We start from the raw sequence: 17,568 nt of genomic DNA on the forward strand, positions 1-17,568 counted from the left end.
ACTTCCGATTTCCCTGGTCTGCTTAGCACAACATGATACTTCCCAGTTCAGATCTTCTAGGCAGGTATAAAGGCAAATGTACACTATCAGGGTATATCTGTTGGGAACCTGATTGAGAATATTAAAGCATTAATCCACTTGCTCAGTTAAGCTCATTAATCTCCCTATTAAGGTAGTTTTAAATGGCTGTTCTGCAGATGACATATGTGAGAAGGGGGAAATGACGGGAATAACTCTGACATGAGTAATTAAAGCATTCTGTCAGATGAGAGGGAGAGCTGGCTACCCTGAAAGTTCCAACTGAAGTAGAATAATGAATACTGACTCTGGAATTTGTTGAATTATTTTTTTTAACATCTACATTTACATTTACAATTTAGCTTTAACTTTTAAGAACTAATCTCAGTCCTAGACATGTCTACTCAGAAGTAAGTCCCATGTGTGTATAGGTGGGTGAATTCTGCCATTTGTTTATAATCAGGGCTTTACTGCTCAGAAACTTGAAGGTGCTTCATTGTTAGCCCTGCTACTGAGCTGCTTGTTGTTGGGTTGTTTATATTTAAATAACCCAACAATCCCCTTCATGGATCAATGCCTTGTCGTGGCGAAGGGGCTTGAATAACTCAGAGAAGCTATGAGCTATGCCATGCAGGGCCACCCAAGATGGACAGGTCATAGTGGAGAGTTTTGACTAAACGTGATCCACCTGGAGAAGGAACTGGCAAGCCACTCCAGTATCCCTGCCAAGAAAACTCCATGGACAAAGACAACAGGCATATAAAAGTTATGACGCTGGAAGATGAGCCCCTCAGGTCGGAAGGCGTCCAACATGCTACTGAGGAAGAGCTGAGGACAAGTACAAGTAGATTCAGAGCTGATGAAGCGGCTGGGCCAAAGCCGAAAGGACGCTCAGTTGCGGATATGCCTGGAAGCGAAAGGAAAGTCCGATGCTGTAAAGAAAAATATTGCATAGGAACCTGGAATGTAAGAACCATGAATGGAGGTAAGCTGGATGTGGTCAAAAATGAGATGACAAGAATAAATATCGACATCCTGGGCATCAGTGAACTAAAATGGAAGGGAATGGGCAAATTCAGTTCGGGTGACTATCGTATCTACTACTGTGGGCAAGAATCCTGTAGTAGAAATGGAGTGGCCCTCATAGTCAACAAAAGAGTGGCAAAAGCTGTAATGGGATGCAATCTCAAAAATGACAGAATGATCTCGATACGAATCCAAGGCAGACCTTTTAACATCACAGTAATCCAAGTTTATGCACCAACTACCGGAGCTGAAGAAAGTGAAATTGACCAATTCTATGAAGACCTACAACACCTTCTAGAAATGACACCAAAGAAGGATGTTCTTCTCATTACAGGGGATTGGAATGCTAAAGTAGGGAATCAAGAGATAAAAGGAACAACTGGCAAGTTTGGCCTTGGAGTTCAAAATGAAGCAGGGCAAAGGCTAATAGAGTTCTGTCAAGAGAACAAGCTGGTCATCACAAACACTCTCTTCCAACAACACAAGAGACGACTCTACACATGGATATCACCAAATGGGCAGCATCGAAATCAGATTGATTATATTCTCTGCAGCCAAAGATGGAGAAGCTCTATACAATCAGCAAAAACAAGACCTGGAGCTGACTGTAACTCAGATCATCAGCTTCTTATAGCAAAATTCCAGCTTAAACTGAAGAAAGTAGGAAAAACCACTGGGCCAGTAAGATACAATCTAAATCAAATTCCTTATGAATACACAGTGGAAGTGAGGAACAGGTTTAAGGATTTAGATTTGGTGGACAGAGTGCCTGAAGAACTATGGATGGAGGCTCGTAACATTATACAGGAGGCAGCAACGAAAACCATCCCAAGGAAAAGGAAATGCAAGAAAGCAAAATGGCTGTCCAACGAGGCCTTACAAATAGCGGAGGAGAGGAGGCAAGCAAAATGCAAGGGAGATAGGGAAAGATACAGGAAACTGAATGCAGATTTCCAAAAAACAGCAAGGAAAGACAAGAGGGTCTTCTTAAATGAGCAATGCAAAGAAATAGAGGAAAACAATAGAATGGGGAAAACCAGAGATCTGTTCAAGAAAATTGGAGATATGAAAGGAACATTTCGTACAAAGATTACCATAATCAAGGACAAAAGTGGTAAGGACCTAACAGAAGCAGAAGACATCAAGAAGAGGTGGCAAGAATACACAGAGGAATTATACCAGAAAGATATGGAGGTCTCGTACACCCCAGGTAGTGTGGTTGCTGACCTTGAGCCAGACATCTTGGAGAGTGAAGTCAAATGGGCCTTAGAAAGCACTGCTAATAACAAGGCCAGTGGAAGTGATGATATTCCAGCTGAACTATTTAAAATTTTAAAAGATGATGCTGTTAAGGTGCTACACCCAATATGCCAGCAAGTTTGGAAAACTCAGCAATGGCCAGAGGATTGGAGAAGATCAGTCTACATCCCAATTCCAAAGAAGGGCAGTGCCAAAGAATGCTCCAACTACCGCACAATTGCGCTCATTTCACACGCTAGCAAGGTTATGCTTAAAATTCTACAAGGCAGGCTTAGGCAGTATGTGGACCGAGAACTCCCAGAAGTGCAAGCTGGATTTCGAAAGGGCAGAGGAACCAGAGACCAAATAGCAAACATGCGCTGGATTATGGAGAAAGCAAGAGAGTTCCAGAAAAACGTCTACTTCTGCTTCATTGACTATGCAAAAGCCTTTGACTGTGTCGACCACAGCAAACTATGGCAAGTTCTTAAAGAAATGGGAGTGCCTGATCACCTCATCTGTCTCCTGAGAAATCTCTATGTGGGACAAGAAGCTACAGTTAGAACTGGATATGGAACAACTGAGTGGTTCAAAATTGGGAAAGGAGTACGACAAGGTTGTATATTGTCTCCCTGCTTATTTAACTTATATGCAGAATTCATCATGCGAAAGGCTGGACTAGATGAATCCCAAGCCGGAATTAAGATTGCCGGAAGAAATATCAACAAACTCAGATATGCAGATGACACAACCTTGATGGCAGAAAGCGAGGAGGAATTAAAGAACCTTTTAATGAGGGTGAAAGAGGAGAGCGCAAAATATGGTCTGAAGCTCAACATCAAAAAAACCAAGATCATGGCCACTGGTCCCATCACCTCCTGGCAAATAGAAGGGGAAGAAATGGAGGCAGTGAGAGATTTTACCTTCTTGGGCTCCTTGATCACTGCAGATGGTGACAGCAGTCACGAAATTAAAAGACGCCTGCTTCTTGGGAGAAAAGCAATGACAAACCTAGACAGCATCTTAAAAAGCAGAGACATCACCTTGCCGACAAAGGTCCGTATAGTTAAAGCTATGGTTTTCCCAGTAGTGATGTATGGAAGTGAGAGCTGGACCATAAAGAAGGCTGATCGCCGAAGAATTGATGCTTTTGAATTATGGTGCTGGAGGAGACTCTTGAGAGTCCCATGGACTGCAAGAAGATCAAACCTATCCATTCTTAAGGAAATCAGCCCTGAGTGCTCCCTGGAAGGACAGATCGTGAAGCTGAGGCTCCAATACTTTGGCCACCTCATGAGAAGAGAAGAATCCTTGGAAAAGACCCTGATGTTGGGAAAGATTGAGGGCACTAGGAGAAGGGGACGTCAGAGGACAAGGTGGTTGGACAGTGTTCTCGAAGCTACGAACATGAGTTTGACCAAACTGCGGGAGGCAGTGCAAGACAGGAGTGCCTGGCGTGCTATGGTCCATGGGGTCACGAAGAGTCGGACACGACTAAACGACTAAACAACAACAACAACAACAACCCAACAATAAGCAGCAATGTTGCCACCTTCTGTTCCTGAGTTCAGCATCTATTGCAAGCATTCCTAAACTTCGGCCCTCCAGATGTTTTGGACTACAATTCCCATCATCCCTGACCACTGGTCCTGTTAGCTAGGGATCATGGGAGTTGTAGGCTAAAACATCTGTAGGGCCACAATTTGGGGGTGCCTGATCTATTGGCTTGTCAAACACCTTGTGGCATTGTTGTGTGTGAGAGAGACTTCTTTGGCAATGTGCGGGCTGCACATGTTATCTGTGTATAAGAAAAAAATGTAGTCTTTATAGAGAAAAATGTCCATGAGCTGCTATATAATGCAACCACGGCTGTTATATGGAACAACTTAACTGCCATATTTATGAAGTCAATACAGGAAATCCCTCATGTGTGCTTCAGACAGTGGGAAGATCCACACCGTACATTTAAAGCACACGACTTAGCACAAAGAATCATGGAACTGTAGTTTGTAGCTGTGAGAGGGACACTACCATCAGGGGAACTGATAGGCTTTAAATGAGCACTCATAGCTCTGCCCATTGTGGTATACCTGCATTTGTCTATATACATACATAAAGCTCTATACAGTTTGCAGTCAGGATGCTTGAAAGACGTTCTCTCCCCTTGAACAGTACACCCAAATGATCCATGTGCTCTGCAGGTGGGGGCTTCCTGCACAATCCAAAGTAAAACTTTATTTATTTGCGTGGCCTACAGGGCATTGCAACAAAGGATTCATATTACATAACCTGGTAAAAAGGAAAGAAAAAGGAAAAATGCTATATATAACAATAAAATGTGCTGTCTCAGGATTCAGCATAACACAATTAAAATAAAACAGATGAGATCTTAATAATATGTTCACACAGGAGGCGCTATTGTCCTTCAGCTGGCGGCCCTCAGTCTCATGCGCAATCCATGTTATCAGGGTGTCTGCTCTGCACAGTCTAGGAATCTGGCCTTTAGTGTTGTGGTACCAACCCTTTGAAATTCCCACCTGTTAAATATTAGACAGATGTAGTGCCGGGAGGAAGGGCAGGATACAAATTTTTATAAATAACCACTGGCTGCTGATTCTGCTGATCACATGTGGTCTAAATTAGTATGGGTGCGTGGGACTGCATAATCATTTGGTAGCCCCAGTTATGGTGATAAAACATAAATGGTGGCCACGGAAGTGTCCCACATCGGTGTATTCCTGTTTTGTTGACCTCCCTGGTCTCCCAAAACATGGTGGAGCAAAGAGAGACAAGACAAAGGAGCATTAGGTTGCTGAGGAGGGATCGAGGGGGGGAGCCTTAGAGAGGGGGGCCCTTCAGTCCTTGCAACTGCCTCATTGGGGAAAGACCTACTGGGAAGAGGTGCTGTGGTCACTAGGCCTGAATTGTTTTGGTTTCTTTGAATGAAGAGTTAGCTTCACTGACACTGGGTGTTTTATTGCTGACCTGCTCCTGACACTATAGTTGGAGAAGATCCATTAAAAAGCAACAGTACCAAAATGAATTATTGTGAAAATGAGAAATGGGTATGTGATTTTGTCCTCACCCAAGGTGCCATATTACCATATTACCCTGCTGCTGCTGTTGCTGAAGGGTTTTCTCTACTATTATGTAGCATTTGGGGAGGGGTGGATTCAAAGCTTTCCTGGATTTAATTATCTCAGATATTAAATTTATGAGAGCACCCTTGTTTGAATATTGGGAGATTGGACGTGTATATTTGTGGGCCATGGTTTCTAAGACCTTTTCTCCATTGTCTTCTCCACTGTAGGTGAACGTCCCTTTCACTGTAACCAATGTGGAGCTTCCTTCACACAGAAGGGGAATCTACTGAGGCACATCAAATTACACTCTGGGGAGAAACCGTTCAAATGTCCCTTCTGTAGCTATGCTTGCCGGAGAAGGGATGCCCTCACAGGACACCTCAGGACGCACTCGGGTGAGTCTACAATCTCTGCTCTTTAATTGCAGTGCTTTTAAAAGCACCGAACATGCATCACATATAGTTATTATCTATACCAGGAATCCCCAAACTTCGGCCCTCCAGATGTTTTGGACTACAATTCCCATCATCCCTGACCACTGGTCCTGTTAGCTAGGGATCATGGGAGTTGTAGGCCAAAACATATGGAGAGCCGCAGTTTGGGGATGCCTGATCTATACTGACTGACAGTGTCTGTTCAGGATTTCAGACAGGATTCTCTTTCACAGTGGCCTGGATTGCTGAGTTACTAAAATGGCAGTTCCCCATGTATTGGGGTGGATCTTGCCCACATCCACTGCCTGCAATCCTTTTAGGCCAGCAATGCCAGGGATTGAATCTGGCCAAAGCGTGGCTTTCTCCTTTTACTTGTGGCTCTTTTGTCCTACTAATTTGCTTACTGATCTGGAGGCAGACATTTATGTGTTTGTTACAAAAATAACAACAAAAAACAAGCACTGCTTCTTGGTGAGAGCTCAAAGGGAGCAAGAAGGGACTCTGTGTGCAGGCAAATGACTTATCCAGACCTCAGCTTATTAAGCCAATACAGTGGTACCTCTACTTACAAATTTAATGCGTTCCGAACGCACATCCGTAAGTAAAAAAAAAATGTAAGTCAAATCCCATAGGAATGCATTGGGAGAAAAAAATTGTAAGTCGAAGCAACCCTATCTAAAAATCCGTAAGTAGAAAAAATCTGATCTAAACAGCATCCAAGATGGCGGACGGAGCTCCATTCGTAAGTAGAAACATTTGTAAGTCGAGTCATTCGTAAGTAGAGGTACCACTGTATATGCTTGTATGAGTGTGGCTGAAATTTCCACAGTTTTGAATGCTGCAAAAACTGTACTTCTGTGCCCTTTGCACATAAATTGGACAGGTACAATAATGGATGCACCAAATGATCTATGGATACTCTTGACATACTTTCTGTTCCCTACCGCTGACCCCATGGTTCCAGGCCTGTATAATGTCAACCAGATTTTTTTGTGTGTGACTTCAGCACTTCGGGTATTACGCCCACCATTATCTGTGATTCAGTAATCCCCAAGTATCAGAAAAACGCAGAGGTCCAAAACTTTCCCAAGCTAGTTTTTTCTGTTCTGTCCTACAACTTTGAGGTTATGGATGTGTATGCTAGATGTAAGACACAACTGTTAGGGGTTGGAAACTTGACTAGGTATTTCAAATTACTGTTGAAGAACTAGAAATAGAATATCGTGAGTGTTCTTTATGTTTTAAGAAATGGAAAGTCTTCAGAAAAATTCCCCACTAGATGTGGAAAGTCATAAAACCAAACCCCAGCTGTTTAACGCTAAAGATCTGTTTCGTACAGCTAAGATAGACAATACATTGAAGGAATGCCTCTACCAAGTTTAGGTTAGACCCTCTGTCTTCTAGATCACTTGTCACTGATAAACATTTGTTTTAAAATAGAAATAATGTTTTAAGTTTTAACATCAGGAAATCATGGTATTTACATCATAGGAAAAAGTTATGAAGCTATGCAAGAAGATGTAAATCATCTAAGCAACAGACTACTCAGGTGCAGGTGTATATTCCAGTACACAGGGGATAACATCATTATAACAAAACAGTTGGTCTCTGTTGCCTTTTGATTTTGAACTTTCATCCTAAACTGGCACAGAGAATGTATTTTCTTGTATCAGAAGTTGAACGTCAAATTACCATGGTCCCGTTTCTGCCTGCAAAAAGGTACACACCCAGTGATAATCACCTAATTCCTTTCTCTTCTGATTTTGCTCTTTACAATTCACTCACCACAATCATGTTTAAATGTGCCTGCTACTCAGAATAACACTCCATTCATTTGATGAAGTGGACTGTAGTCCATGGAAGCTTATGCTATAATAAATAAGTTAGTCTTTAAGGTGCCAAAAGGGACGCGGGTGGCGCTGTGGTCTAAACCACAGAGCCTAGCGCTTGCCGATCAGAAGGTTGGCAGTTCGAATCCCCGTGACAGGGTGAGCTCCTGTTGTTCGGTCCCAGCTCCTGCCAACCTAGCAGTTCAAAAGCACGTCAAAGTACAAGTAGATAAATAGGTAACACTCCGGCGAGAAGGTAAACGGTGTTTCTATGCGCTGCTCTGGTTCGCCAGAAGCGGCTTAGTCATGCTGGGAAGCTGTCTGCGGACAAACGACGGCTCCCTCGGTTTATAGAGCGAGGTGAGCTTGCAACCCCACAGTCGTCCGCGACTGGACCTAACGGTCAGGGGTACCTTTAAGGTGCCACAAGACTGCTGTGTTTGCTTCAAGAGACCAGCACAGGACCCCTTCTAGAAATTGTTTATCTTGGGTAGATTCCACATCTAACATTATAGTCAGCATGACCTTGAGTAAAAGAGATAACACAACCAGTTTGAACCAGCTTTTCAGCTTCCCTGAAGGAATAACCCCAAAATCAGGAACCTTCTGCTTATTTCCAGGCAGAATAGAAGCTTCTAGAAACTTCCAGTTTAAACCAGCTTGTATCACACGTAGAAGCTTCCAGAACCCTCTTGAATTAAATAGAATAGGAAAAATCTCTACACTTTAAGCCAATACTTTCTGTACCAAGAAATGTAAACCTGACAATCTTTACCTTTAAGATACTCCCGGGTGGTCTTTACCCCACGTGAAGGCTATCCTGAATATCAAACAGACTTGTACACAAATCCAGTGTTTGGGGATGAGCTGGGGAAACGGTCTATCAATGAACCACTGACCAATTTTTTTGTGGATCTCACAGTGGCTGGTGGCTTCTATTATTCTTGCTACAAATACAGGATTAAGTAACGTTTGCTCTGATCCAGCAAATCACTTTTTATGTTCTTCAGCTAGAACATATATTCTAGTATTAGGGAATACAGATTAGTTACTTTTTATTGTCAACAGATTCTGAGTATGCATCCTTATTTTCTAAATTAAAACATATTTGTGGACCATAGGGATTTTACTTATTTTTTTAAAAAAGTTGAACCATGCAAGATGGAAGTCAGACCGCTGAGAATTTCCATCCCAGTCCACAACCCAAGAAAATATTTAAATTTATGCTTCTTTCTCTTAATATTCATTCCCACTGATTCTAAGATATCTTGGAAGTGAACCCCATTGATTTCAATGAAACATGCATGTCAGTAGTGTTTTTAGGAGAAATGATCAACCCATTAGAATCTTTCTTGAAGCCCATATCACCTAACTGATGTTGAAGCACGCTACAGATATCTTTATATGGGACAACATGGCTTTATGCTGTGCTACTGATACTGAGAAGCTGAGCTCCTTAACGGGAGCCAAATGAAAACCAGGTCTTGAACCTGGACCTGTTGTGAACTTTGCTTGACATTCCCCACACACCTACATTTTATTGCACACACAAGGCAATGAAGTTTTATCCTGCAGGCTTCCTGTCTTAGGGAAGAGCTTTTAACTTGATTGCTGCTCTCTGGCCGTTTCCCCATTTCTCTGTTTGATAAGTGTGGCCTTTTCTTGCCCTGTGGTGGCTAATGGAGATGGACTATGCAATGGGTTACACAGGATGTGTCATTTGCATACATAGGTTTTGCTTAATTATGCTGCTCTGGCTGCAGGCGCAAGCACATAAGTCTCCCTGCTCTCTGTGTAATAAAATAAAAGATTTATATTTTCATAATTAAATGTAGGGCTGTGGTCCTTACAGTGCTAAATGAGCATAGGAGGCCTAGGCAAAGGCAGTTGTTTGAGGGTGACATACATCAAAGCAGAGAGGAATTAAAATAAAGTACAGATGGAGGAAAAACTGAAAAGGACAGAGAAAGAAACCTTCCTGGAGACTCATAAACATAGGCTGTCACTTGACAATATTTATGTGGTTATCATATGGCCTTAGTCCCCAACGCTCACTCCACAGTGATCAAGATGGTCATACTCCCATCAGCACCAAAGGTCACAGGAGGTCTCTCTCTCTTCCCCCTCCCCTTTATTATATCTTGGGAATTACTAGTGGTTGACATTTTAAGGGCCTCAAGTCCACTTCTGAAGCATTGCCTTAATTTTGACAAAAGTTTTTTTTAAATCAAAATATTTGCATCCCTCTTTTTTCTTCCAGGTAGCTAACAACAGCAAGTTATAAAACTGAATTACAAGCACATGCACACACAAATATAAAGCAGCTATTAAAATAATTGGACCCCTTCCAAGATTAACAGCAACTGGCTGTTGCTGTTTTTTTACAGCTGCTCAAAACACTACTTCATCATATGCTAATTGTGGTGCAAATCGCAGCAGCAGCGCTCAATGAGAACTGAATGGAAAGTAAAGCACAAAAAAGTCAATAACTGTAGTCAGGAATGTAGCCTGATGTAGCTACAGGCAGAAGTGTGCACAGACCCCAAAGATGCACCTTGTATTTGTATCTGTCTTTTTAAAAATTCTGATCTGTTTCTGAGCCACACTGATTGATTAGATATGTGGCTTGTCTTCCAATTCATTGTATGTAAAATGAAGCTCTGTGCTCCCCATTCCCTCTTATGGAGAATCCAAAAACAGGTGTAATTTTTCCGCTTTTGGCAGAAGCAGATGAAATTTGTAGGTATGGGAAGTAGTGGACAGTGTGGTGGGGCTGCATTATTTACTTGATCACCTTCTTGCTAAGCTGCTACTGCAGAGCAGGGCAGGGTGGGGCAAGATCAGCACTGTTGAAACCCCACCAGCAGGAGCACTGGATTGGCTCCTCTGGTACATTCACACCATGCCAAACTTGCCACTTCCTTCCCCTTCCCCTTTCCATCCCAGTACGTAGCAGTGAATCGGCCAAAAGGAGGTTAGGTAAGCGATGCGGCCCCACCACGCTGAGTGCTACTGCACAGGAGCCCCTGCAGAGTGGATCAAGCCTAGAATGGAACAGCTGTTAATTTAGTTTCATAAAAAGAAATAAAAAGTATTGTGGTCTGCTGCTAAAAGTCTTCACTCTCCAACTGTCTTGGTAGAAATTCATTAGTTATTTATTAGTTATATCCACATTTCCTACAAGATGTAGCCTAAGGTGGATTACATGCGGCTAAAATCAGCATGAATACATGTGTGTAGAGGCATGCGTTTGCATAGATAGAGATAGATATCAAATACTGGCAAATGCTCTATAAAATCACTTACTAAATTCCATAAACTGCAGAACAATCAGCAGATTTGTTAACTAGAGCAGTGTTCCTCAACCTTGGGCCTCCAGCTGTTTTGGGACTACAACTCCCATCATCCTTAGCTAGCAGGACCAGTGGCCGGGGATGATGGGAGTTGTAGTTCCAAAACACCTGGAGGCCCAAGGTTGAGGAACACTGAACTAGAGGAATAAAGACCCATCAACCAAATGTCTGGCAAAATACAAAAATCTGTTACAGTATATGTATTTTAAAACTATCTGTATGATGGGGGATGATGGGAATTGTAGTACAACACCTTCAAGGGGGCCATAAACCCCCATCCCTGTTTTAAAAATCAAGGAAATTGATTTTTCTCACAGGGCTAATCTCACAGGGATCAAGGTGTCAATGCCAAAACCCTTTGGGGTATTAGCCTAACAACTAATCCTCTGCCGCCTCAAACTGTCCCCATTCACCCCAAAACAGTCTCCAAGCAAATTTATTGATTCTTTATTTATTAAATTTCTATACTCACCTTCATCCAAAGATCACAGGGCTGTTTACCATAGAAAATCACAAAGAATGCATAACTTAAGAACAAACAAAAACAATCACACACACACACACACACACACAGAGAGAGAGAGAGAGAGAGAGAGAGAGAGAGAGAGAGAGAGAGAGAGAGAGATTAAAATGTCATAGATTGCTAAATTACCCAAAGGCCTGGGAGAAGAGGAATGTTTTTGCCTGGCATCCAAAGATAAAAACAGATTCCAAGCAAATGTCCCTGGGGACCTGGGGAGAGCATTCCACAAAAGGGGAGCCACTGCAGAAAAGGCCTTTCCTCATGTCGCCACCATTCAAGACTCTTGTGCAGAAAAAGGGCCTCCGATGACGGCTGCAGGGTCCGCATTGGTTCATGTACCTTCTCAGTAGTGCCACCACTACACATGTTTCACTTTTATGGCCACATCTAATATGGCAGTGTTCTGGTTGGTATAGTTTCTCAGAAAAATGTATGGAACTGAGGGGTACAGGATTACAGGAACTTTGGCTGCGTTGATCCCTGTTGTGAAATTTACTGGCAGGAATAAAGACTGAAGATGAATATCCATATGGCTCAGTATAAGCTTTCTTACACTTCCTTATATGTTGGAACAAAAGGTATCTTTTTATGTTCATGCTAATTACATAACAGTCGCTCAGTGAGTCATAGTTGATAGAATTGATTTCTAAAGCTGTCACTAAATAAATAGCATGAAATACTTTTGGAGCGAATGTGCACCAGAAATCGGATAACCCGACTGCTGTTTTGTACATTTGAATGTGTCTCCTGGTTGTTCATCTGCTTGCCCTTCTAAAACAGGGTGCTCCTCAGCTATTAAGATACCTGAAATACTAGTTTTAGCTGCAAGGTATGGGATTTGCTCCATGCAAATAAACTGAATATGTAGGAGATTCAAAACACTGAAAATGGATTTTCAGCACAGCATAAAACTGGCATACTCTTCCAACAGGTACAACAATGGCAAACAGTGCAAATGAGTTCAACATCAAACATCAAACACACACACACACACACTGATAAAAATATCATTTATAGATACTAGGAGGAGGGAAGGAATTATTCCTAAATAGGGCTGTGCACAAATGACTTCTTGAAATTATCCACCCTCTTTGTAGGCAGAACAATTGGAGAGACCATTTCACTTCATTTCTCCGGGGTGGGAGGAGAATTTATCTAGCAGTTAATAGAGGGTGGGGATCAGTGACCGTTGCACAGTTAATTTATTTTTTCTTAACTTTTTGTCTCTTTTTTGAAAAACTCTGGACATTTTTCAGGGGGAAAAGTATTCTGAGACATTTCAGCTCAGCTCTAATACTAAATTTTAAAGTCTCAGAGTGAAAGATTTCACTTGAACAATCTAACATTTAAATTCTCTGTAGCATTGTGGGCACTATGAGAAAGACTGGCTTCCCCAGTCATAAAGATTGGCATGTGACTTGATGAAACCTCTAGCCCACTTCATTGTTCCCAAAAGAGAGCTAACCAAGTAAGCACCATACACCTCTTAGCATTTCTTGTACATACTTCCTCCTATTCCCTTCATCCTGCCAGAAAGCTACGCCTGTGGGACTGGTGTGCTCAGAAGTCAGTGGCAGTGTAGCAAGGCTCAGTGCCAGCTCTATTACTCACGCTTTATCCTGCAATTTCTCCCTTGTCTCTAATCTCCACCCTCTACCCTTTTTTATTTTTTCCAATTGATCCGTGCAGGTGAGTCAGAAAAACCTGCTTGTCCACAAACCTGTTCCTTCTTGCCAAACATTGGACCTGGTTCTTGTAGATTCTAGGAATAGATTATCAAAATAAGATGTCAAGTAGAGCTTGTGTGCATGTGCAAAACACCCCCCCCCCATGTGCATTTCATTAAATATAAAATAAAGGTCCTATGGATCTTTATAAGCAGGCTCCCACTTGCACACTCCTTCATAGTTGGTGTTTTACTTACTTCTTTCCTTATTTTATTTATTTAAAATGTTTGTTACCCTCCTCTTCAGTCATAAGGATCCCAGGGACATTTATCGATTAAAAATAGAGATAATGTCAGACATAATTAATTCAGCTTGTTCACCTGGTGCCAGAAAGGCATGAGGTGAGTCTCCTTGGGGAGAGCATTCCATAATGGGGGTGCCACAACAGAGAAGGTTCTTTCTCCAGCTACGATGTGCCTCATTTCAGATGGGTGGGGGACACACGGAAAAAGGCCCTTGAGGAAGCTCTTAAAACTCTTGTTTCCTGTCCTACCTACATAAATGGGTCTGCAACAAAATGTCACAGTGTGTGGAGTGCCTGCGTTCAGGGTTCTAGCCACTTCATTGCATTTTCCCTCCCCTCCAGTGGCTTTTGTTTTTCTGTCCCATTGTTTTTTTTGGGGGGGGGGCTCATTTGTGTCCATTAAAATGATTGAATTATTAATAATATTTATTAGCTGCTTTTGCTTCTCTCTCTCTCTCTCTCTCTCTCTGTGTGTGTGTGTGTGTGTGTTGGAACTTGGCTGACTGGTAAAGGTAAAGGGGCCCCTGACCATCAGGTCCAGTCGTGTCTGACTCTGGGGTTGCGGCGCTCATCTCGCTCTATAGGCCGAGGGAGCCTGGCGTTTGTCCGCAGACAGCTTCCGGGTCATGTGGCCAGCATGGAAACACCATTTACCTTCCCGCCGGAGCGGTCCCTATTTATCTACTTGCATTTTTGACGTGCTTTCAAACTGCTAGGTTGGCAGGAGCTGGGACCGAGCAACGGGAGCTCACCCTATTGCAGGGATTCGAACCGCCGACCTTCTGATCAGCAAGCTCTAGACTCTGTGGTTTAACCCACAGGCCCCGAACCACCAGTCCCTGTGTGAACTACCTGCTCTTCAGATCTTTGAATGATTAGTGCAAATGCCTGGTTAAGTTTAAGAAACCTCCTTGTACATGGAAACATGACTTATCGGTTTCTGATCATAAAGGGAGTTCCTAAATGTGTTCTGTTGAATATGCTTTAAAGCCCACTGCAGACCTTTGCACTAATCACACAAAGATCTGACGAGCAGCCACCCTTCCTGTGGGTGTTGGCGGCCGGCTTTGCATGCACACTCATCCCTTCACATCTTGAGATGAATGCCTGAACACATTGCATCAGTCGGTCACCATTCCGTGTCTTTGAGTTATTATTGAGCCATCTTGGAAAGATGTCCTCTCTCTCCAGAATTTTTTCCTTAAGATTTTTCTTGCCCCTGGAAACCTCAGGGTTAGCCCAAATCAGTTGATTATTTATGGTTTGGCTATGTGCGTGGGAGCACAGGAAAACTTGAACTGATATTGGGTGGAATGGTAGAGACTTTGCTATAAGACAGGCTTCCTCAACCTCAGTTCTCCAGATGTTTTGAGACTACAATTCCCATCGTCCCTGACCACTGGTCCTGCTAGCTGGGGATCATGGGAGTTGTAGGCCAAAAACATCTGGAGGGCCGAGGTTGAGAAAGCCTGCCATAAGATGTAAACCCTCTAAGTCTGGAGACCCATCAGAATGCCACTTTTGGAGGCCAGACAACAAAAGAAGGATGTTGCCTTTATGCTCCTCATGTGGAAGCATCTGGCTGGCCATTATTGGAAAGGGATTAGGTAGACCTCTGGCCCGATCCAGCAGAGACTCTTTCTGCATGTTATGTTCAAGGATGAAGCAACACTCTTGACCTCCTGCTCACATTGCTTTTACACAGCTATAAAACCTAATGGTCCTTTGCTCTTGAGTTCTTTCATTATAACAACTTTCTCAGACTTGTACAGTAACATCCTTACTTTCCACATTTAGTACATTCTTGTTGGATATGTCTAGAACCAAGAAGACGGTTTTATACTCTCAAGGAAAATACAAGTTCAAGCAAACATTTTGGCAGGCTGCTGCAGATAAATGAAGATTTATCTTCAGGTTGTGGCCCTCAAGCCCTTGGCAAATTGCCCACATGTTCTTTGATGTTAAGAGAAAAACCTTACACTGACATAAGTTAAAGAGCTGATGTAATCAAGAGCACCTGTGCGTGTGTGTGTATAGGCAGGCTTCTTCATCTTCTGCAATTCCATCCTGGGAGATGATATGAAATTGCGCATACAACGGGCTTTGAGAACCTCAAATTCAGTGCCAGGTCCACATTTTTGACCCCCCTTCTCTGTTGCCCCCCATTATGCAGCACTTTTGAGTTCCAGACAGTGGTAAAGAAGACGGGGGTCTGAAGGAGAAGACAGGTGAGGCGTGGTGTCTACTTCTCCTCCTCACCCGTTATTCCTTCATTCACCTGCCGTGAGGTGAGCGGTGAGGCAGTGAAGAAGGGGCTCCAGGTGCTTTTGGTGAGCCATACTAGGGTGCTGGAATCTTGGCCATTGCCCAAGGATGGCCAGCCAGTTACCAGCTCTGCTCAGAGTCCACTTATTTTTCCTCATTATTATTTATTCAATTTATTAATCATTTTCCAAGCCTATTTAGTTGTGCAGAAGCACCTAAAAACAAAATGGTCAAAAAGAGGAGTGAGATTTGTACATGTGTGAAGATATGGGAATTTAGATTCAATTACAGTGGTACCTCTACTTACGAATAACTCTACTTACGAATGGAGCTCCGTCCGCCATCTTGGATGCGGTTTAGATAGGATTTTTTCTACTTACGAATTTTTAGATAGGGTTGCTTCTACTTACGAATTTTTTCTCTCAAGCATTCCTATGGGATTCGACTTTTTTATTTATTTATTTATACATACACTATTTTATTTATTTATACATACATACCCCACCCATATGGCTGGGTTTCCCCCGCCACTCTGGGCGGCTTCCAACAAATACAAAAATACATTAAAATATTCACTAACGTTGGTTAGATCCAGCTGATTATTTACAGCCAACTTACATTCATTACATTATTTTCATTGCATTCATTACATTATTTATTACATTATTTATAGCCAACTTACAACTTACATTCAGAGAATGTAGGGTTTTTTTCCATGCAGAGACCACTGACCATTGGTTTGAAAGATATGTGTTGAGTTAAACTAGGGATATAGTGCAACTGTAACTATAACAGCCGTGAATGCTTCATTCTTCTATTCCTGTTGTCTTTAAATTCCTCTGTCTGATCCTTTCGTTCATGATATTTTGTGGCCTTTGGTCTGGTTTTCATCACACCTGCATGTTTCCCCCCCCTCCATTTGCTTTGTATGGTTTTACTGTCTGAATTCCTTCTGCCTTTGGGTTTCACAACTGCATATAATTTTGGAAACAACAAAGACAAACCTATGATCTTTTAAGGAATGGCAGGAAATTCTCCAGAAGGATTGGGAACAGAACTATGTTGAACAGGAATTGCTGCATTTTATGTCGTAAACTGGTTGTCAAACAACCAAAGGTTCTTCACTATACCAATACTGTATATGTTTTCCCCCACTCCCTGCAAGACATTTTAAAGATCCTGCGATTAGAAGTGTTTTGTTTGTGCCATGTTTGCATAACTCTTTGATTTCAGATGTATGAGAAATGTTTTTGACCTTGGCAGTGGGATGTCTGATGCAGACCTAAGTATTCGTCTGAGTTTACTTGATCCACTCCAGATTTCTTATGTCAATTGGAAGTCATCTCTACTAAAAAATAGTTTTAATTTACAAATAGAGCTTAAAGCTATATATAAAGGGAGGGTCCATATAAAGAAAGAAGTTATTTGTCTATATTTTTGCTAGCTTCTTTCTTGATATCTATGAAAAATGAGATATCCCATTCTGGGGTGTTTTGGTAGGCCTAGCTAGGTTCACTATACTAGGTGTAAGTAAGAACCAAAGTATGCTGTGAATGGGTGCATGAAGCGAAGTTCTAGAGCAGGGTTTCCCAAACTTGGGTCTCCAGTTGTGTTTGGAGTACAATTCCCATCATCCCTGACCACTGATCCTGCTAGCTGCTAGGGATGGTGGGAGTTGTAGTCCAAAAACCGATGGAGACCCAAGTTTGGGATATCCTGCTTAGTGAATGTCACAGATAATTATCAACCCGCCCCATTACTGGGTAAGCAGCCATTCCCACCTATTCTGAATCATTGTTTTCAACTTCTTAGTTACCGGTAATTGGT

General features: G+C 42.3%; 1 protein-coding gene across 10 annotated transcripts in view; it reads left to right on the forward strand.

Moving 5' to 3' along the window:
* Positions 1-17,568, forward strand: part of IKZF2 (IKAROS family zinc finger 2) — a 127,436-nt gene that overhangs the window by 76,110 nt on the left and 33,758 nt on the right. For all 10 annotated transcript variants that reach the window (XM_035138858.3, XM_088667541.1, XM_088667404.1 and 7 more), the window contains one exon: positions 5,594-5,761. In XM_035138858.3, coding sequence (XP_034994749.1) covers positions 5,594-5,761 — 168 coding nt within the window. The remainder of the gene's footprint in view (positions 1-5,593; positions 5,762-17,568) is intronic.

Source organism: Zootoca vivipara, chromosome 1 (assembly GCF_965207765.1).
Source record: "Zootoca vivipara chromosome 1, rZooViv2.hap1.1, whole genome shotgun sequence".
NCBI lineage: Eukaryota > Metazoa > Chordata > Lepidosauria > Squamata > Lacertidae > Zootoca > Zootoca vivipara.